General features: G+C 42.8%; 1 protein-coding gene across 3 annotated transcripts in view; it reads left to right on the top strand.

The window, feature by feature from the left end:
• CTCF (CCCTC-binding factor (zinc finger protein)) overlaps nt 1-19,895 on the top strand; it is a 22,997-nt gene extending 3,102 nt beyond the window's left edge. Inside the window, exons 2-11 of one of the 3 annotated variants that reach the window (XM_010018092.1) lie at nt 6,898-7,690; nt 8,363-8,533; nt 9,634-9,767; nt 11,192-11,312; nt 12,117-12,266; nt 13,769-13,929; nt 14,334-14,516; nt 14,893-15,028; nt 17,173-17,340; nt 18,328-19,895. In XM_010018092.1, the coding sequence (XP_010016394.1) occupies nt 6,910-7,690; nt 8,363-8,533; nt 9,634-9,767; nt 11,192-11,312; nt 12,117-12,266; nt 13,769-13,929; nt 14,334-14,516; nt 14,893-15,028; nt 17,173-17,340; nt 18,328-18,509 (2,187 nt within the window). In that variant the 5' untranslated portion in view covers nt 6,898-6,909 and the 3' untranslated portion in view covers nt 18,510-19,895. Of the gene's footprint in view, nt 1-6,897; nt 7,691-8,362; nt 8,534-9,633; nt 9,768-11,191; nt 11,313-12,116; nt 12,267-13,768; nt 13,930-14,333; nt 14,517-14,892; nt 15,029-17,172; nt 17,341-18,327 lie in introns of those variants that run through there. The other 2 variants (XM_010018091.1, XM_010018089.1) reach the window with 2 other exon arrangements.
• The last annotated feature ends 2,310 nt before the right edge of the window (nt 19,896-22,205 follow it).

Genomic DNA, 22,205 nt, shown 5'->3' on the forward strand with positions numbered 1-22,205 from the left:
GGAACATGTTCTAACATAATTAACTGTTTTTTCTCTGCATTAGTTTTCAGCTGGAAGTAGTTGTTGATCAAGTTTATTCTGGTGAGTGAATTATTCTATCAATGCAAAGGAAGGGGAAGGGGAGAGCAGCTCTTTCGGCAGCAGAGCTGTGTTTTCCTGTCTTACAGGGATTATGAAACCATTATGGGAGTAAAGAACCTGGTCTCATATCTGGTTAATGTGGGGGAAAGGTGGGTTCCTCTAGATGGTAATTTAGTGTAGGGATCCACTTACAAGCTTTGAATCACTCTCTGGAAGGATGGACTCTTCTCCCTGCCCTATCTGGGAGGAGACACCTCCGGCACAGACACCTTGGTTAGTAACCACCAGCAGGACTTCACTCTTCTCTTCTAGATTTCTTGCTTTTCCTTTTCCTTATTCTCTCCAAGGCGCTAAAATATGTCTCAAGCTAATTGCTTGATAGCTTTTTGTTTTTTAAAAAAATTTAAAGCCAAAGTAGCTGTTTGTAAACTAGTATATTTGAATTGGTTGATTGGTTTTAGTGCTGATGTTTTAAGTGGCAAGGAGGAAATGAGAAAACATCTGGAGATGGGCATAGAAGTCACAACCAGTGGATATTGAATTCAGTGCAGTTGGCTTTAAGTTTCCAGCATGATAAAGTTGCTTAATGTAAGAAACTTATCCCAGCTTCTTACTTTCTGCTCAATCTTTCATGTTTTGCATGTGATAGCACTAAAAATATTCTACTCCAAGTTGTTCACAGGATGCTACATGTTCCTTTAAGCTTTGTGAGCTTTATCAAGTACGTTTCACATTCCTAGGCTTATCTTTAAAACAAAAAAGAGGGAAGAGTTGGTTCCTAAAGAATTGAATACAAGATTCTAAAGCTTTTGTACAACTATTATTTATAATTGGGTGCTGTTAGTTATCTGTATTTCTGTGGGCAGTTAACAGGAATGGATGAGACTTTAGTATGAAATTTTGCTCTATATAATCTGACTTCTGGACAACCTGTGGGTCTTTGGTTTTATACACAGCTTGGATCCAGCTGAGCCTCTTCTCTTCAGTATTGTACCATGGCTGAACTACTAGAACCACCTTGAATTCAAAAGCTTTATAGCTGTGTTTGTGAAGTGCTGAGACCAAGGTAGCAAACTCTGCTTGAGGGTGCATAGTCCTGCTTGGGGTTCTTCAAGCATCTTCCTACCACTTTCCACACTGTGTCAGGATTTTTTGATTGGAGTGCTGCACTGTGTAGACAACCATTGGAATGGTTTTAAACCAAGAGAGTGGAGCTTTGAGAAGAGGTTGAACATCCAGCTAGTTCATGTTCTGGATTTTGTGCTACTTCTGATACACCTGGGAGATGGGGAACAATTGCAGTGAATAAGAGGAGTGCTGGGAAAGGCTGTACTTTGTGGTTTACATATGTCTGTTTGCTTTAGAGAAAGTTATGTTTGTGCCATGTTCATCTCTTGTCAGGGAAGCCCTGCCTACCTGATAAACTGCTCTATTTTTGTCTATACTTAGTTGGGAGGCTGTTCAGAGGAAAGATATGGCTGTGTCACAATGGGGAAGGAGAATGGCCAAAGCCTTCTGCAGTGACTTTGCATCTGCTAATGTCCTTAATGCTAATGACATACATACTGACTGCAAGAGCAGAGGGAAAAAAAAGGAGGGAAAAAAAAAAAGGAAAAAAATACCTGTTTGTCCATAAAACCCCTTGGATTTTTTTAATCTTTAAGTGTCAGAAATACTGAATAACTGTAGTCTTTTAGGTGAGGTTTTTGCTTGCTTTTCTCTTCAATTTTCAAGGGTTCACAGGACAGGCAGGAGAAACACAAGTGTCCCATGTTTTAACACTCCCCTATCAATTTCAATAAGTGGCAAATCCAGAAGTGTTAAAGCCATGACAATTTTGGAGTGGGATGTGGTGGTGGGTTGACTGAATTCAAAGTCTGAATGTGTTGCAGGGTTGCTTTTTGGAGTTTGTTTTTTTTCTTGCACTAACGTAGCTGCTGCTATTTGCATTATTTTATGAATGCCAAATATTTATTGACAGCATTTGACTTCATTGTTTTTATTGATTTTTGTTTTTATTTGGTTTCCTCAAGTGAGCAGTACATTACAGCACTAAATCTACTTTCCAGTTGCTTTGCATGTCGCACAGTTTTTCAATGAGGCTGTTCCTTGTTTGGCAGAAAAATAAACATTTTGCTGTTATTTGGATCATGAAGCTTGATGCAGTTCAGGGTTTGTTTTTTGTAATGTTGGCTGAGAGGCAGGCAAATGCCTCTTGGTGATAGTAGCTTTATAATAACCCAGCTAAAAGAACATGTAGTGGCTGTAGCCATCCTAATCTATAAACATCCTTCTCTGGGTTTGTACTGTCTGCACTGGCAGCTACAGCAAGGTGTCTTTAATGCTTCTCCAAGGAAGACTAAAGTTGTTGCAGGACTGCAGTAATTGAATACTGTGTCTCGCAGTCTTTGTGTTGATTGATTGAGTTTTATCAGTGTTGTTGTACTGGAAGCTTTCTTAAATGTTGTTCCTGAATGTTAAAGAATTTACACATTCAAGCCGAATGGTTTTCTGGTTTAAGTGTAAGGCTTTTGGAGGGGACCGAGAATGTCAAAATTTGTGTTGTAGTTGTGCTGCATTTAGTAGGGCTCTTAGCATTAAATTACTTTCAAGCAATCTTTTGACTCCTGTCATTGGCATAAAGTGTCAGTTGTATCAAATGCACACCCCATCTTATTTCTGCTTGTTTAATTTTTAGATGAGATGCCCATCAATCATTGGAGAAATCTTAGGTCTGTTTTTAAGACATCACAATGTTTTACCTGGCTTGTTGGATTGTGACAGCGTTGAGCTGTGGCATAGTGTTTAGTGACAGTGTCTTTCATTTTACTTGGTGTAGCCTATTGGACAAGCACAGAATCATAGTACCATAAATGTTGTGGGTCAGAAGGGATCTTAAAGACCGTCTAGTTCCAACCTCCTGCCCACAGGCATGTGTGTGAAGACTGTCTCAAGCTGTTACATGGGAATTCTGGTGGAGATTTCAGGTGTTGGGTCTTTTCTTTGGTTACTCATTGTAGAAACTCTTTGGTTTTTTTCGGTCTTGATTTACAAAATCATCTTCTGTTAACTTGCTGCTTTGTTTTCCACTTGAGATTCAGTCATTGTGGAACTAAGCTGTTGGTAGAAGGTACAGTAACTGGTAGGAAGAAAGCTGAAGATAAAAGCCAGAAGTAAAAGATTAGGAGAATGCTAAGACAAAAATATATTCAGTTTTTATTCCTAGTGTTCCACTATAATGATCTTAGTTATAGGAAACAACATGTTTCCTCTGAGAAAAAGTTTCCAATATTTTGGAACTTGGGTGGCTCATTTCTAGGAGTGTAGGTCTGTAAAAATCGAGGAAGATCCACTTAAATTAAAATTACTGGAAATGGATAATCCTCAGCAAGCTGCAGGATCCCATCGAGTGAGTTGATGGCATCTTCTGGTGACTCCTCCAGTAAACATAAAACCTTTCTCTATAACCCACTTTGTGAAAAAGGAGGATTCAGTTTAAAAAAAAAAAAAAGCTAACAAATTCTTTAAAACAGAGTGATTTAGAAGTGACACGGGCTGGCAGTGCAAACCTCACTGCAGCAGGGATGGAGTCTTTCCAGAGAGCTTACTTAAGAGGAAAGAGCCCATGCTTTTTGCCAAGCTTCGTTTCCTCTCAAGTTTAGAAGCCATCCTGTGTTTCCCCAGTTGTAGGAGTAGTCTAATCTGAAATTCCACACTTTCTTGGGAAGAAATCTTGGCAAGAGTTTTGAGCTGGCCAAGACATCTGTCAAGACTCCTGTATATTTCTGTGTCTTTATGGTACATTGTTAATATAACCTGGAAATTTCTTTAACTTTCTTTAAAATACTGCAACATTTGCCCTAGTGACAGGAGCCTGATTCTGAAACAGTGATTTTCAGATTAATTTACTGAAAGGAACAGCCTGTAGTGCGTAGCTTGGAGTAAATGCTCATCCATGTGCTGAATTTTGGAGTACAAGAGGTGTGAGTCAGAATGAACCAGAGGGAATGTCATAGGAAGTGGCAGGAGGCTGTGCTGCAGGAGGGCACCCAAGCCTAGCTGGGTCTGTCCTTTGGGTCTGAGCTTTGGGTCTGACCTTCACAGAAGGATGTGGTGAGGACAAGAAGGAATGGCCTCAAGCTGCACCAGGGGAGGTTTAGGCTGGAGATTAGGAACAGTTTCTTCGCTGAACGGTTTCTTCACTGAACAGTTTCTTCGCTCTGCTCAGGCGTTGGAACAGGCTGCCCAGAACAGTGGTGGAGTCACGGTCCCTGGAAGTGTTCGTAAACCATGTAGGTGAGGCCATTGGTGACATGGTTCAGTGGTGGCCTTGGCAGTGCTGGGGAACGGTTGGCCTTGATGATCTTAAAGGTCTTTTCCAACCTGGTTGATTCTGTGAGCAGTGACAGGTAACTCTAGGGTAAGAGGTAAGTGTCCCTAAAATCAGAGAGGGAGCTGGAAGAAGTAGGAGTGTCTGATTTTCTTTACTGAATGCTTGTCCTTTCACTTCCACACACGTCCACCCCTCATTGTGAGCATCTTTAAATGAAGTCTTGCCTGCAGGCATTTCTTTTGTCTTGGTGCAAGCTTGCATTCCTTGGCTGGCAAACTTTCCTGACAGCAGAGCCACATGCTGCAGTCTTCATGTATGTGAGTCACCCATTCCTTAGTGGACACAGGATTTGCTGGTGTGCAAGTGTGAGATGATGCCTTCCTGCTACTCCACTGGAGTGGCTTCTGCAGGTAGAGGACACTGGCAAATCCTGGCCTGCTGGTTGGCTTTCAGGTGAACCTAGGCTCATTACCAACTTTGTGTATTGGCAATAAATGTGAAGGTCCTTACAAGAGCCCACCTCTGCTCAGAGCTGCCTGTGCTTGTGTGAAGGATGCTGACCTCTGTTCCTCTACAAGGCACCAAAATGGAATTGCATTAGCTCTGCAGATGGGATTTTGCCGTTTTCTTTCCCCTCCACCCTAAACCTTTTGTTACTATTCCCCCAGCTATTTACCACATTCTTATTTTTTATTTATCTCTGTCCTTCCTTTTCCTGTTCAGAAACTTTTGGTCACCTGAAAACACTTCTCCTTCTCTCTGCAAATACTTGAGATAATTGAAGCACAGTTTACTCTGATTGCAGTTGCTGTAGGCCAAAGACCAGCACTCCGTTCAGCTCTCCTGCCGTCTAGTGTCAGGTACTTACATCATCTGTGTACTTTAGCTGTTTGTCCATATGGATTTGCTCTGACTTGACAAGCTGATGGGTGGTGAAGGGGAAGGAGAGTCCGGATCCCCGCAGGGAGTCCACTTGGAGCCATATGTCGGTATTTCTGGGTGTCTGGTGCCCTCTGGAGACTGCTGCTGCCCACGACAGGATAAGTCGAGGCAGCACAGGAGTAGGTGTCCCTGTTCTGAGCAGGCTGCAGAACAATGAGCAGTAGTTTTCCCACGACAGAAGTGCTGGGCACTAGAAAAGGCAGTAGAGTAAAGCGAGAACTCTAAAAATAATAACAATTACAGGTCTTGTAATTCTGATGAAGACTGACACTGTATTTCATGTTCATGTGTTATAAGCCTGTATGTTTCTGAAATGAGAATGCAAGGTGAAGGGTAGATATTTGAAAGTAGTATGTTGTGAGATTCAAGTGTTGAGTTCCCAAGACAGGTTCAAGAGATTCCTTTAGGAAGTCTCTTACCAAATCAGGAACTGGAATCAGAACTTTATCACAAGCTTTGTAAGAAAACTGTAATTTTTGTTACTTGCTTCAACAGTAAAATTGATCTTTAAATTTTAACACTTAAGTGGGGGTTATAATAAGTTGTACCCTAATGCAGGGAATGTATTTGATGTGGTGGAATCTGCTTTCATTTTCCCAAGTAAATCACCTGAAACAGAGGTAGACTTACTCCTTTACCGTAATCTTTTTTACTTTAATTTGGGGGGGAGAGGGGAAGATAGCTGCTAAATCATAATTTCTTCTGCAGTTACTCTTGAAACAACCTTCCTGCAGAATGAAAATACAGGAGTTTCATATTTCACCCTGACTGCAGAGAATAAAGCTGGATGAGGAGTAAAACAACCTCAACCTTATTCTTGCGTGTGCCAAAATGCTGAGCCTCAGTATTGTTGTTTTGTGACTACATACAGATTTTTGCCCAGGTGCCATGAGAAATCACCGAGTCCACAGCTCAGAGTCCACGTTGTTGAAACTCAAGTCAGATTTTACCTGAGCCTTCTCTGCCTGATGCAGCTCACTTGGCCTGAAGAGGGCATCTTGCAGCATCCTCTGCTCAGCTCAGAGGCTCAGTTCTGTGCTTAATTCTCTGTGCTTTTTCTTCCTGGAGAAGTTCTACAGTTCTCACATGTCACACTTTCTTTAAGGTTGGCTTTTTACTTTTAAAAGTATGTTATTTTCATGCCTTTAAAACTTATAGCCAAAGACTACCTCTGATATTGCTAAGCTGTGTGAAGTGACAAGCTCAGTAAGGAATGATATTGCTGTACCTCTTACTTGTGGGTTTTGTGATCCTTGTGAAGTTGGAACATACATATCGATTTCTTTTCCTTGCTTTCCTTCATTTCCAAGAAACTGGCACAGTTTTCTCACTTCGGGCAGCATTCTGTGATTGCCTTGGTTCCCAGTGCTCATAGGCTAATGGAGACTCCTGTTCTCAGACCCTGCTTCTGAATGTGATGGCAACACAATGCTGCTGTTGAGCCCATCACTTTCAGTTAGGCTGCCTGTCTCTCTGTGGGGTTTATGAAGTTGCTGAACTCCACTGGAAGGTGTGTGGCATTCATTCTCTTGTTTTTACAGCAGGAAGGTGAAATGGAAGGTGAGGCAGTCGAAGCTATTGTGGAGGAATCAGAAACTTTTATTAAAGGGAAAGAGAGAAAAACCTATCAAAGACGCCGTGAAGGTGGGCAGGAGGACGATGCTTGTCACATACCACCAAACCAAGCAGATGGGGGTGAAGTAGTGCAGGATGTCAACAGTGGTGTTCAGATGGTGATGATGGAGCAGCTGGATCCAACTCTTCTTCAAATGAAGACTGAAGTAATGGAAGGTGCAGTGCCTCAAGAAACAGAGGCTACAGTGGATGACACACAGATCATAACACTTCAGGTTGTTAACATGGAAGAGCAGCCCATAAACCTTGGAGAGCTTCAGCTAGTCCAAGTACCTGTACCAGTGACTGTACCTGTTGCCACCACATCTGTGGAAGAACTTCAGGGAGCTTATGAAAATGAGGTTTCCAAAGGAGGCCTGCAAGAGGGAGAACCCATGATATGTCACACCCTCCCTTTACCAGAAGGCTTCCAAGTAGTGAAAGTGGGTGCAAATGGTGAGGTGGAGACACTGGAACAAGGTGAACTTCAGCCACAAGAAGATCCCAATTGGCAAAAAGATCCAGACTACCAGCCACCAGCCAAGAAAACAAAGAAAAACAAAAAGAGTAAGCTTCGCTACACTGAGGAAGGCAAAGATGTGGATGTCTCTGTGTATGACTTTGAAGAGGAGCAGCAGGAGGGTTTGTTGTCTGAGGTCAATGCAGAAAAGGTGGTGGGCAATATGAAGCCGCCCAAACCAACAAAAATTAAGAAGAAAGGTAAGCTCCCTATCTGCAAGTGGATTTTGAAAATACTTGTTGTGGTGGGACCTTGCAGTATGATTGAAGTGACTGAGTAGATGCAAGTGGGAGGAAAGCCCAGTGACACTTAGTCTTTATATAATAGCGCTCAGCTCTCTTGTTTCTTGAGCAAGCCTCCCATCTCCTCCATCTAGGCTATAAAGGAGCTCATTTTCCACAAGTAGGATGCTGTGGCACTTGTATTCCCATAGGACTGCAATTGAAAAGGTTCTTCTCTTTGCTGCAATACGTATGTAAGAGTTTGCGTACATGTGGTTTACATCAGTACATGTGGTATACAACAGTTAATTAGTTCTGCGGGGTTTTTCCTAACCAATTACTGGGGAAGGTAGGATGGTGCAAAATGCAGCAATAGGTATGTTTGACTTTTCTTAAAGCTGTAAGTTAAGGAACCCTTTTTAGAGCAGAGAGAGAACATTGAGTGCTGGCATGCATACTGATGAAAATTGAAGCCAAGCCAACCATAGGCAATGACTGTTCTGAAGGATAAGCATTTGGATTTAATGATACGTGCTGGTTCCTTGTGGTAGTGACACCTCCAAGAATCTTTTCTTTTCCCTGCTGATCTCTTAACGCTACACAGTAGACCACAGTACTGTCAAGACTAAAGATGATTTCCTTCCTGGCTAGGTGTAAAGAAGACATTCCAGTGTGAACTGTGCAGTTACACTTGTCCACGTCGTTCCAACTTGGACCGCCACATGAAAAGCCACACTGATGAAAGACCACATAAGTGCCATCTCTGTGGCAGGGCTTTCCGGACAGTCACGTTGCTGAGGAACCACCTCAATACTCACACAGGTACTCCTGTTTTTGCATACCTTGTTTCTCTAGGATCTGCTCTGTCATTAGAACTGAGAGAGAACCAGAGTGGATCTATCTTGTCATTAGAACTGAGAGAGAACCAGAGTGGATCTATCTTGAATCCAGTTCTTCTCATGGAACAGGCTAAAAAGGAAGAAACCATAGAATCATAGAATAGCTTGGCTTGGAAAGGACCTTAAACTTACCCAGTTCCAACCCCCTGCCATGGGCAGGGACACCTCACAGTAGACTAGGTTGCTTCAAGCCCTGTCCGACCTAGCCTTGAATGCTGCAAGGGATAGAGCAACTTCCTTGGGCAGCGTGTGCCAGTGTCTCACCACTGTCACAGTAAAGAATTTCTTTCTTATATCCAACCTAAATCTCTCCTGTTTAAGTTTGAACCCATTGCCCATTGTCCTGTCAGTACAGTCCCTGATGAAGAGGACCATGCAGTTCTGTTGTTTGTTTCTTATACAAATGAAGTTGTTTTCTGCCTAGCCAGGTCAGGTACAGAGTTTGTCTTGTACACAGGTATAAAACTGATCATGGGCTTGCTTGGACATCACCTGAAGTTGTAGAGATGTTCCATTTGTCCTGGGCATTAGTACTTGTGTTATGAGCTTTGTGTTGCTGCTGCTTGCAGAAAAGTAAGATGTGAACAAGGCTGGAGCTAGACATAAAGGAATTGAAAATAAAAATAAACCACTTAATCCCAAGGAGTGCATTAGAAACTGGGCCCATAAAACTTGTGACTAGGAACTGTAGCACATTTCTGTTGCTCCTTGCTAAAGCTGCTGGCATAAAACTACACGTAATTGAACTGTCATTACACTTAAGGTTGTTGTGACCTCTCTGTCAAAAGAAAAGTGTAATTCATACCCCTCATTTTCTCTGCATAATTACGTCAAACTGGGTGGATTGAAATTTATGCATCACCAAGTGATAGAAAAATAAGGGAGCCTTTCCTCACTGAAAGGGTATAATTGCTCTAATATCTTCAATCTATTACTTAAAATATGGGACAGCTTGGGGTTGTTTTTTTCCTTTTATCACTAAATTTCAATGTCATTGTCTCTTGTTTTGCTGCAAACCATTAGGTACTCGCCCTCATAAGTGCCCGGACTGTGACATGGCCTTTGTGACCAGTGGAGAGTTGGTTCGGCATCGCCGCTACAAACATACCCATGAGAAACCATTCAAATGTTCAATGTGTGATTACGCTAGTGTGGAGGTACGTTGGTTGTTATAGGACTGAAGGCTTCAGAGCTTGTTCACCATCTGTTACACACTCTGTTCTTAGCCATTTCCTCTTTGGCGATTTGCTTAGAAGGCTCTGAGCAAAAGAACTTGTAAATCAGGTCTGCTCTTGGAAGCAAATGGTGGGGTTTCCTCAGTTAATGAGAAAACAGTTTGAGAGCATTTATACAGAGAAATCCTGGGTGATACCTGTTTCCTCCTCGGAGACAATAGTTGTTGTCATTGTTTCTTAGATTATTTGGCCTGTAAGGTGATAGCAAGAATTGCAACTGAAGCAGGCAGCCATCTCATGCTGCAGCTGAGTGTGCTTTCAGACTAGAGGTGAGCCCTTCCACTTTAGAAATGTGCCTTCTGCACATAGTCTGTTTATACCATTAAGGTGACTGTAGCCAAACCTAAAGAGCCTTTGCCTCAGTATTGGTGAAAAGCAGCTTTGCTAATATTGGGTGATTGTCACATCTGCTCAAATAAATGAAGCTTCCTTGAAAACCATGTGTTCCTTGAAACCTATGAATGCTTACCCTATGCAGTATTGTTCCTTAAAGACAGCATTTATATTGTGATAGGAAATTTGAGCAAGATGATGAGTAACATAACTTAAAAAGAAAAGAGGATGTCTGCAGTGGAAGAAGGCTACAATGGGAGAGCTGGAGCAGGGGCTTTTTTTCCTACCCACACTGTGGCTGCAGTACTGTAATTCCAAGCCCTGTATTTTGAATGCTGAATAAATTATGTTGTAGTGGTTTTCATAGTACGAATTAGGAAAGAATAGCCAAGTTGGCCCGTATGTGAGCTCATGCTGTGTTTTGTAGGTAGAGGTTGGTGGTTAGCAGCAAGGTCAGGCTGGAGCAGAGAATGCATTAACATTTGTGTTCAGCTGGGTTTGTACCTTCTAAATAAAAGCAAAAGAGGAAAGGAATTAAGTCATTCTCTTGATTGCAGAACTAGATTTCTGTTCTTCTGAGTAACAAAAGGATTTATCATATTCCTCAAAGCAACTGGAGAGGACCCAGTGTAGCAATTGTGGAGAAAAATACCCTGTGCAGGGCACACTGACCCCCCACAATGTTCCATGGGCTCATGGTTTTTCCCAGAACACTTTCTTGTTTCTCTCCAGGATGCTTTCAAATTTTAACATGTTTTCAAATGCTGAGATGGTTAATAACAAGAATCTAAATTGGACTGCACTGAGTGTGGGGCAGGCATCAAGCATGACATCGGGAGGTAAAGTAGAGTGGGCAAGGGTGAGTGGCTCTCCAAGTGTGAGAGTGGCATTGAAACATGTTTGGTTTAGTGACAAGGTAAAACCAGACTACCTTAACTCTCGACTGATTTCTGGTATTTTGGTGATCTGACCTGCTCCTTTCTGCTAACTTCAGTATTGTTCTTGACATCCAGGTTAGCAAATTGAAACGCCACATCCGTTCTCACACCGGAGAGCGTCCGTTCCAGTGCAGCTTGTGCAGCTATGCCAGCAGGGATACCTACAAACTGAAGAGGCACATGAGGACCCACTCTGGTATTAATGTCCCGAGGTTTTAGTATCAATGCTGAGGCTGTGTACAATGTGTGCTAACACTTAAACAGCAAAAGAAATGCTATTAGGTAGTTGAATATAGAACCTTTATAAAGTCCGCAGCTGAAGAGAATGCACCATGATTTGTAAGCACTAGTAAATTCATAACCTAACCTACGCTGAGAAATATGCTTAGAGGACTCTGATTTCTGGGTTTGACTGTGAGGTAATAAAATACGGGCACTTGTGGTAGGAACAGAAGAAACTTCTGTTATCAGTGTTGAGCTTCCAGCAGAATTTTATAGTCATTTGCAGTTTCATGCTTGAGTGTACTTGCAAAAGCATCTCATGCATGTTAGTAAAGACCTGAACTTTACCTTCAGTAGATATAAGGATGGTTTTAGCACAGAATGTTACTGGAGTGACAGATTAACCACATTGCTAAAACTGAAGGTAGGGGTGGGGAGGAAATGCCCTTGCATGTATATATGAGCATTCAGAACCTCCTCCTCCAAAAAACTCATGATTTCACGTGCTGTCTTCTGGCAGCCTGCATGTAGGTCTTCATGCATTTCAGAGAGTAAGGATAATAATTTAACTCATTTGCTTACAGACAACTCAAGTCTCTGTGGAAAGCAGCACGCTGGAGCTAAAACCTCTAGAGAAAGACACATCATTGAGCTCTTCTCTAGAGTTACTGTTTCTATCAACTAGCTGTCTGTTCCAAGTTCTGGGAGGTTGTTTTGTTTGGGGCTTATTGGTGAGATTTCTCTTTAATAAAAGTACTTGTGCTATTTTTTCCTGAAGGAGAGAAGCCATATGAATGTTACATCTGCCATGCTCGCTTTACTCAGAGTGGGACCATGAAGATGCACATTTTGCAGAAGCACACGGAGAATGTGGCCAAATTTCACTGTCCTCACTGTGATACTGTTATAGCGAGAAAGAGTGACTTGGGTACGTATCTCACAGAAGTGGCTCCAGAATTAGAGCTCACATGACCCAACTGCTGTCTCTTTTAACCTAGTATTTGTGGTAACTGTACAACGTGAAGCTCAGGCTTCGATGCGTGGCTGGTAATACACCCTCTTATCTAGCTTGCAATAGCTGCTGCCAACTAAGAACTTTCCATTTCTTCTCATTGCTTGAAAGTGTGGCATGTTTTCCAAGCATACAAGGCAAGTAACTGTTTTCAGCCCATAGGTGCAAGGCATTTATTGAACTTGGACTGAGATGGCAATGCATATGGATTGGGGTCTGAATAACCACAGAATCATAGAAAGAGTTGGGGTTGGAAAGGACCTTAAAGATCTAGTGACCTACTGAATATTGGAGGCCATTGAGTTTCATGCAGAGATATTTTTGTCGAGCTAAAAGGTTTGGATTGGACCAAATAGTTTAAATTTTTCAGGTTGTGGAGCTGTGTGCCACAGAGAGAGTAGGAAAAACTGAGTTGCCACAAGAGCCTGAGCGCTTGTAGTAGGAAGGTCTTGATCTAGTGAGCAGTACCCAGTGTGTTTCCACTAGGAAAGCTCTCATGTTCTCCAAGAAGGTGAAAAATAGTATCGTTCCCGGAGCAGCTGAGGAGACAGAAGAAGCCACAGTTTGGCAGAACTTTATGTCTGTAAACAGAGTATCACCTAAGTAATGGGAGGGCAGGCTCGCTTCCAGTAAAGGCAAGTGCAAATTGCTACAGTGAGAAGCAGTTTGAGAGGATGGCAGTCAGTTGATGTCAGGAGCAAATATGCTGCTTTACAACAGAGAAAAACTGATGGTGGTAGCTATGATTTTTTTCTTCTAATAATGCTTTAATGTAAGCTACCTCGTGCAGCTGTGGTATGCTCTTAGTTGGAGGATTTTAAAGAAATCACTAAAACCTCTGTTGGGAATTATCTGCTGGTATCCCTGTTGCCTTTGAGCACTGTCACTCTGACTTCTAATCCTGCAGGAAATCTTTTTTCCCTCATTGTATTACCTGGTCTCTGGCTGTATCTGAGCTATTCTGAGTAGTCTTAAACATAGATGAGGCCCTTAGTGACATGGTTTAGTGGTGGACTTGGCAGTGCTGGCATAAAGGTTGGACTTGATGATCTTAAAGGTCTTTTCCAACCTGTTTCATTCTCTGATTCTGTAACAGTCCACAAAACACTGTAGTTTGACAGTCACACGTTACCAAATGCAAACGTATTGTACCAGCAGAGATTGTGACTAATAACCAAATCTAGAATCCTGTGGAAAACCTTGGAGTTTTCCTGCAAGCTCTTTCTGTTTAGGAATTGTTCTGGTTGCTCTTAATTACAAGTCTTTTAGGTCTTCAGTTGCATCTTAAATTAACTATTTCACTTTTTTGGCTTGAGCTCAAGAGTATGTGGAGGGATGATCTCAGAGGAGACTTTATGCTAATCTTTCCTGCTTGGAAAGCTGTGGTGGTTAAAGCCTCTTAATTCTTTTGCTCCCAGGTGTCCACTTGCGAAAGCAACATTCCTACATTGAGCAGGGCAAGAAGTGTCGTTACTGTGATGCAGTGTTCCATGAACGGTATGCCCTCATACAGCATCAGAAGTCTCACAAGAATGAGAAGCGCTTCAAGTGTGACCAGTGTGATTATGCTTGCAGACAGGTAAGCTGGCGGGACTGGTGTTGGAACAGGAGCTGAAAATAAGAGGTGGAGATCTTGGCTGCTAAGTTTGACCAGCTGTCAAGATCAAATTAGCTCTCTAAACCTGTGTGAAGGAAAGTCCAGTGGCCTTTGCTTCTTGATGTAGTGCTCCCCTATAGAGAAATGTCTCCTGAGCCACAACCTTGATGTACCTGTTGAAAAAAAGGGGTAAGAGTCCATATAGGATGGAAGTAGCTAGTGCTGAATATGCCATCAGTCAAGATGTTTTCACATTCCTGTGGAACCATCCTTTCCTTGATATTAGGGAAAATGTTTTGGCCTCCTTTAAGTTGAAAACTTGCTCATCTGTATCCATATGTCTTGAGTTCTTACACTATTTCTCCCATTTTGCTTGTCCCTATCAGGAGCGGCACATGGTCATGCACAAACGGACCCATACTGGAGAAAAGCCTTATGCGTGTAGCCATTGTGATAAAACCTTCCGTCAGAAACAGCTTCTTGATATGCACTTCAAACGATACCATGATCCCAACTTTGTCCCTGCTGCCTTTGTCTGTTCCAAGTGTGGCAAAACATTCACTCGCAGGGTAAAGGAATACATAAATTGTGGGTGGAATGGTTGGAATTGGGGTGGAATGAGGCTTTTAGCCAAGAGGAGTGGAACATGGAAGGGAACAAAAGGAAGAGTGGGTGAGGTAAAGGGCACAGTATTGGTTAAACAGAACATTTCTTCCTGAGAGGAAAAAAGGGGTATAATTCAGAATTAGTACTAGCACATACTCACCTTGACATAATGAGCAATGAGAAAATGCAACTTTATTCATAAAAGTTAATGTAATTTACCCCAAAAAATAAATACATAAGTTACCAGAAATGTGTTTGAAAATACAGAGCCAGAATATCTGATCGTGAATTCAATGCATGTTGTGTTTTTTGTTGTGTTTTTAATCTTTTGCTGAGTAGAACACAATGGCCAGACATGCTGATAACTGCTCTGGCCTAGATGGTGGGGAAGGAGAGAATGGAGGAGAGACAAAGAAGGGCAAACGTGGCCGAAAGAGAAAGATGCGGTCCAAGAAAGAAGACTCCTCTGACAGTGGTAAGAAACAGCTCAGTACATTCTGAGAACTACAGGCATGTGATTCACTTAGTTTGCCTGTTCTGCAGGTTGATTCTGGCACTTGAAAGGCTTTTATCTAGTTGGCAAGCAGAAAATTATAGTGAGGGTGGTGAGACACTGGAGAACACATTGCCCAGAGAAGCCGCGGTTGCTGCATCACTGGCAGTGTTGAAGGCCAGGTTGGACAGGGCTTGGAGCAACCTGCTCTAATGTGAGGTGTGCAGGGGGTTGGAACTGGATGAGCTTCAAACTCTAACCATTCTATGACTGCCTGTGAGGGGTTGTACAGATTCTCTTCCAAGACAGGTAGTTGAAAAAACAGGGTCTGATGCCCTTTGCCTCACTGTGTAGTTCCTGTCCTTCCTGCTCTTCTGTGTGTGCAACTCTCTGGTAATGTTTTCAGTGTCCCTAAAGAAACCCTGCATTTTTAGGGTGCACTGCTATGAAGTGGTACATGCTCCCATTTCTCTGCTATGGGGTGGTATGTCCAGACGAACCCTGCTGCTAAACTGCTTGAATTGCTTTTGTGGAAGAAGGCTTGCAGCATTCAAGAGAACGATGGAGATAGTGCTGGCAGTTTGTGAAATGTTACAAAGGGCCTGCTGAGACAATTAAAAACGTCAAGGTATGCTGGTATTGAGAAGATGGCTTTAGATGAGCTCTGACTTCCTGGAGAGGATGCCAGAAGATGGGTTAGGTGCAGTTTGTAATAGGGTGGCTACTGTAAGCTTCTTCAGAACAGAGACATGACAGACTGTTCCAGCAGATAGCGATCCTCTTACCTGCAATATTGTCTGTGAAGAAAGAACTCGAGCATAGTCTTCCTCCTAACAGAGACAAACTTAGTCATGTCTTGAACAGGAAAAATCCAAGTAGAGTCTCAAGACCAGTTAGTTCCAAGATGATTCTGCAAAAGCAGCGTTGCTGATTAATTAGTCTTTGATCTGGAGTGCTTTAGGTACTTAATCAGGGAGTATAGGCTGGAAGAACAGAGCTCTTTCTGGCTAGAGAATGTATATCTGAAGTTCTTCTGTGGCACACAGGTTTTATAGGATGAGTGTGGTCATACGGCTTGTGCAAACCTTGACTGACTATAGAAGTAAGTGCTTAAACTCATGTTTGTATGACATGTATGACATTTGACAAAAAAGATTACAATCTGTTGAATGAAGCATTTGTAACTATTTTTTTCATTTAAAATATGAAAAGATTTTGGAGGCAGTGTAAGATAACTACCTTGGTGGAAGGTATTTTAGAATGTGGGATTCTGGAGTATCTAATTTTTAATATCCGATTTGTAGGCTTCCTGGGAATTTGCCTATTCTGAAACCCCAAATCTTGTTTAGTTGATATGGTCTGCAAAACAGTTGTTTTGGAGAAGCTGGTCAGAAGTCATGCTTGTTAGATGAACTGATGATGCGCATTGTATGATTATGGCTCAGACTCTGTGACAGAGAGAATCCCTTCAGCCCCAGATGGGTTGGCAAGTCTGGGTTGACTTCCTCAGGAGCCATTTGATATATGTGAAAGTTGACTAGTGTGAGCTGAGTAGTGGTGAGGAAGAGACCAGGAGAACTGCATTATCCAGGGTTGTGTTTCTCTCTTAGATCTGCAGTTTCATTTTTTTCCCCGATCACCCAGATAAACAGAGTGTGCCTTATGCAGTGGCTGTTCTGTTCATGAGTGAATCCATTTTTCCCTTACAAGTTTAAGAGCCATAATTTTGCTGTCCAAACAATATTACCCTGTTTGACACCTCTTACAGCTTTGTGTCTGCTTTTGATTTTGCTCCAGATATTCTGATGGGCCTTGGAGTAGCCCAGCAGTGTAGTATTTGGTTCCCCTCCTGCCATTGTGTCTCTGAGCTCCTTTGTGGATGTGCAGAGGAGCTGCTTTCATGTAAGCTAACAATTCTGTTTGCTTTTGCTTTCTGAAGGACAACTTGTTCTCTCTAATGTGAGGGTAACAGACTAACAGTCTGTGACACCAGTAAAAGTCTTGGTTGCTGCCTTTCTCATCAAAGTTTATTCTTTTTGGATGAAGATTTGATGGTGGTTCTCTGTAAATGGATGGTTTCACTCTTGTTTAAACTGAAGACTTACCTGATATAATGTTTCTTACAGAGGAAAATGCTGAACCAGATTTGGATGATAATGAAGATGAAGAGGAGACAGCAGTAGAAATTGAGGCTGAACCAGAAGTTGAGCAAGAGGTTCCTGCACCACCTCCTAGTAAGAAACGAAGAGGAAGACCACCAGGCAAAGCTGCCACCCAACCAAAACAATCCCAGCGTAAGTCGCTATCTGAAGCATGTTACACTGTTTGCTTGAGTTGCTTTTTCCTAAGATTTGGCAGTTCTTTTGGAAGAACTGCTCCTCTCAAGTGAGCTTACTTAAAAAGAAGGTAGCTGTACTTGTCTCTGCTTTGCTAAGAACTCACCTTCCATGTGAAATTTCTTGCAAGGGATTCCTGGTCATGAGGGAACATGGGCTAAAAGGAGAGCACATTTTTTCCTTAGTGTTATTCCATTTCATACATGTGCAAACTGCTCACTTCATTTTGCACCAGTTACAGTGTCTCTACTAAGTGTATACAGTTCCTGGTAGAGCAGCTGTTAGTCCATTCCCTGTAGTATTCCTATCCGAGGACACTTTAGTAGGTATTACTACAAAACAACATGCTTCAGACCTGTAGTTCTGAGCGCAGTATCAGTGCAGATGTTGTTTCAACTCTGCAGTGTTTTCTCTGTAAGACTAGAGATCTGTACCTGCAAAATCTGAGTAAATGAATTCTAGGAACAAAGCAGGAAGGCATATTTGTTTCTTCGAGGGGTAATGGCTTCTCCAGTGGCTTGCTTGGCCGCTCAGTGCTGCAAGCGTGGTGTGTGTCCTACCTGGAATTACATTTTATGCTGGATTCATCACTGTATTCCACTGAATTTGAAGTTTTGTCTTATGCCCATACATTGCTATGCTCTTGTTTGTTGATTATTCAGACAATGGTATTTGTAGAGGAATGTCTTAATATCAAAAGGCATACTCAAACTGTCGTGGTGGTGGCACATCTTCATACAGGGGCAAGGAAAAACAGATGGTTGATGCTTGGAAGAATGAGGTGAGTTAAATCACGGATGTGGGGAATGTGAGCTGTGGGCCTTTTCCATGGAAGAGTCTTAAGTGTCTACTGAGAAATTACCTGGTGAGGATTGCAGGCCAGCTTTGAACCACTTTAAAACCCTGTTGTTCCCCCCATTTCTCCTTTGTGTTCTGCCTTTCTAGCTGCAGCAATCATTCAGGTTGAAGACCAGAACACTGGTGAAATCGAAAATATTATAGTTGAAGTAAAGAAGGAACCTGATGCGGAAACAGTAGAGGAAGAGGAGGAAGCTCAGCCTGCTGTAGTGGAAGCTCCCAATGGAGACCTCACTCCTGAGATGATTCTCAGCATGATGGACCGGTGATGGAGGAAGACCACGCTGGCTGACTGAACTGGCCTGGGCTGTGTTTAAGCGGCTCAAATCTATTTTTTCCTTTTATCTTTTTTCTTGGCTTTGGGAAATGCATCATTTTAGACCATTTTACCAAACATACTGGGAAATAAAAAGTTCAAAATGATGTTAGAATGTGATTTAACTAGAACTTGCTGTTTTATGTTAGCATTACAGGATCACAGAACATTAGGAAATATTTTGGAGTCCTTGAGGGTTTCCTGTGAGATGCTTGATTTAGTTTTGCTCTGAACTGCATTGTAAAGCTGGTCCAGGGGCCGTGGTTACAGGCACCAAGTTTTAATACACAAAAGCAGAAGCCTTGACTAGAGTATGTGGTAAAACCACTCCAGACTTGCCCTACCAGTTGCCAGAGTCCTTGAACCTCTTTCTCTCCGTAGTGTTTTTAACTGTAAATGCAGACTTGGGAGGGTTCTAGACTTTTAAAATGTTTTTTGCTTTTCCCCGCTGACTAGCTCTGGTTCTCCAAGTCGGCTGCACACAGTAGTTTTGGCATGCTCCAACTGGTTTCTGTCCTTACTATGCTTTGCATTCTGCAAAGCATTTCTGTAATGGTCAAGCTTGTAAATAACTTTTTTTTACATTTTAATCTTTTTTCCATTAATTAAGAGGTATGCAAAAACACAGTTTAAATAAAGCCCAGTATTTTAATTCCTTTCAAACTAAGTGGCAAGACAAATGCATAGAGTGTATATGTTGGAAAAGCTGTTGATAACCAGTCGTGTAGAGAAGAGACATACCCAGACTATTGCTTGCAGAACAAGAGAAACCCACGCCTGAAATCTGGTTTTGAAGCACACAGAAGTGACATTTGGAACATGTATAAGTAACCACCTTTTTGAGTTACAATTTCACAACTACATTTTCTTTGCTCTATCTTGTAGTTGTGTTTTGTGTTTCTGAATCCTGTGTTAAGGCAAAAGTGGTGATTTCTAAGTGGGTCACTGCAGCCCTCCAAACCTGGGCCAGGAAATTTTAATAGGTCAGTAATTTCACAATTTTGGATCTCTTGATAAAGACAAAAAGGAATAATGTGAAATACAAATGATGCCTGTATATGAACCGTCACATGTTAAAATATGTAAGCTTTTTATAGAGCCTCAGTCTTGCTGATTTCAAACAAATTTTTCTTCTATGTATCGCTTTTAAGAGAGCTATCAGTTTAGCTATCAGACTCTAGGTTGATGCATTTTTGTACTTAGCTGTACTGTGTGATATTTTTCATTATTTTAGGAAGCCAACATGGGGAATAAAAAATACTGTTATAAAATATGTAATGGGTTTGAAAGCTGGGAAGGAGAATATACTGCTGTACAGCTAATAAATAATAATGGATTAACGTGTGCTCACTGCCTGCTTTCTTTGTGGCTGTTCAGGGTGACCTGGCAGTGGTCTCCAGACTGCAAAGCCATGATGCTGTGAGAAGGGAGCAGTTCTCTCACCGTCACAGGCCAGCATATACAGAAGCAAGTGTCAGGGCTGTGATGAAGCCAGGGCATGGTCCCTGTTCCTTACAGCACCTCTGTTGCATAGCAGAGGTCTGAGCTTGCTCAGCTGGGACTGCGTGGAGGAGTTTGTAGTGGAGAGGTGTTGTAAAATGTCAGCATTTACAGCTTGCACTAGAAGTGGTGTTGGAAGTTCTTGTTGCTCTTTGGTTTGGCTACGTGTAGCTGATGGTTTAAATAGCAGAAATGTAATTTCCATTTCATTCTGGATGGATACTTAGGTGGAGTTTCTGTGTTGTATCTTAGTTACCTGTGAAAGCAGCTGAGAGTAAGTAGTTGGGTAGCTACACAGTAAGTTCAGGGTAGTACCTCTTGTACCACGGGCATCAGAACAGGAGTTACTGAAGGTGGCAGAGTACTACTTACTTAAAAGGAAATCATAAAAAGCACTAGAGTTGCTAAACTTAATTTTCACTACAAACGTGAGAACTAGAGTGGGCAGCCCTGTATCTCTGTGGGGCTGTCATACATGTTACTAGTTGTGTGTGTGCATGACTCTGTGTATTTAATTGTATATACATAGAGTTGTTGTTGTTCAGCCTGGAGAAGAGAAGGCTCTTTAAGGGGAGACCTTACAACAGCTCCCAGTGCTTAACAGAGCTACAGGAAACCTGGAGAGAGGCTTTGGACAAGGGCCTGTAGGGGCAGGACAAGGGGGAATGGCTTTAACCTGACAGAGGGGAGACTGAGATGAGATATTGGGAGGAAGTTCTTCCCTGTGAGGGTGCTGAGGCCCTGGTGCAGGTTTCCCAGAGAAGCTGTGGCTGCCCCATCCCTGGCAGTGTTCAAGGGCAGGCTGGATAGGGCTTGGAGCAACCTGGTCTAGTGGAAGGTGTCCCTGCCCGTGGCAGGGAGTTGGAACTGTGTGGTCTTTAAGGTCCCTTCCAGTTTAAACTGTTCGATGTTCTTGAGACATGGTTCTTAACCTTACCAAAAGAAGCTGCCTGGAGGTTGATGCCTGGGATCCTGTTTCAGCAGGTGGGTGAGGTAAATGCCAGGGCTGCTTATGCAGGGAAAGATAAATCCTCATGTGCTTTCTCAGCTGGACAAGGACCTTGTGTATTCACAAGCTCAAACATGTTTCAGACAGGCAGTGCTCTGAAGGAGATGTGATTTTTGGGTATTTCTAGAGCTAGGGAGGCTTTGTGGTGAGCTGGAAAACCAAAGCTGTCCTTGGATCTCTAGTAGTGTCACTATCATCTCTTAAACACCATGGCTCAACCCACTGCTGACAGTGAAGGATGCTGCAGTGTCTTTGGTTTGGCTTTGTTTTAACTGGTGACCTGTGATGGTGTCCCAGAGAGCTGTCACGCATGCTCTGGCCTGGTCTCATGGTCTGCATTGAGCACTGCTGCAAGACCTCCATGCAGAGCAGCTTGTACTGTTGTACACAGGTCTAAGTGAATCCAAGGCTTGTGCTTCCAGTTCTCTGTGTTCAGAGAGATGGTGGGCTGAAAGGAAGAGAGCCTGAGACGTCTATTAGTTCAAGGACCACAAATGTGGTTGCTTCCAAGTAATCTTTGATTCGCTGGTGGTGCATTGTAGGTCTTGGCAGCTCCTGCCCTGCCAAGCACAGCCCATTGCTGCAACAGGCCTCAGGAGAAGAGGCTGATCTCTGAAGGTGGACCGCTGGTGGCTTCTCTTGTGCCACTGGAGGAAGCCATTTCTAAGCAGCATTTTATGGTGGACTGCTTTTTGAACCTTCTCCAGAGACCAAAGCAAGTGTTAGTGGGGATGGGAGCACTCACCCTGTGGCCATGATCTTTTGCTCAGGCTGGTGTGTTACTTGGTGGTCTACTCTGTTTGGCCTGGTTTCTTGGTGCTTGCTCTGACAGTAGTCGTGCTATGCAAGCTGGTTTTTATTTGATTTGGGCTGGGGTAGGTATCTGTGCTTGTGTGCCTCTTGCAGGCTTCTGGTTTGCCCTTGGTGGAGCCGCTCTGGAGAGATGCAGAGCAATGTCCTAGCCTGCTCCTGAGGATGTGAATCCAGGGCAGTGTCTCAAGCCTGAATGTGTATGTGGACGGAGCGTCCCTGCTCAAGCCCAGTGCTAGAAAAGCCATGCCTTGTGTTCTGGACTTTGAGGGAAAAGCCAGGGCTAGTGTGGACCCAGGGAGCATGAATGGCAATCCAGCTGATTGCCTG

Source organism: Nestor notabilis, unplaced genomic scaffold (genome assembly GCF_000696875.1).
Source record: "Nestor notabilis isolate BGI_N333 unplaced genomic scaffold, ASM69687v1 scaffold5997, whole genome shotgun sequence".
Classification (NCBI taxonomy): domain Eukaryota; kingdom Metazoa; phylum Chordata; class Aves; order Psittaciformes; family Psittacidae; genus Nestor; species Nestor notabilis.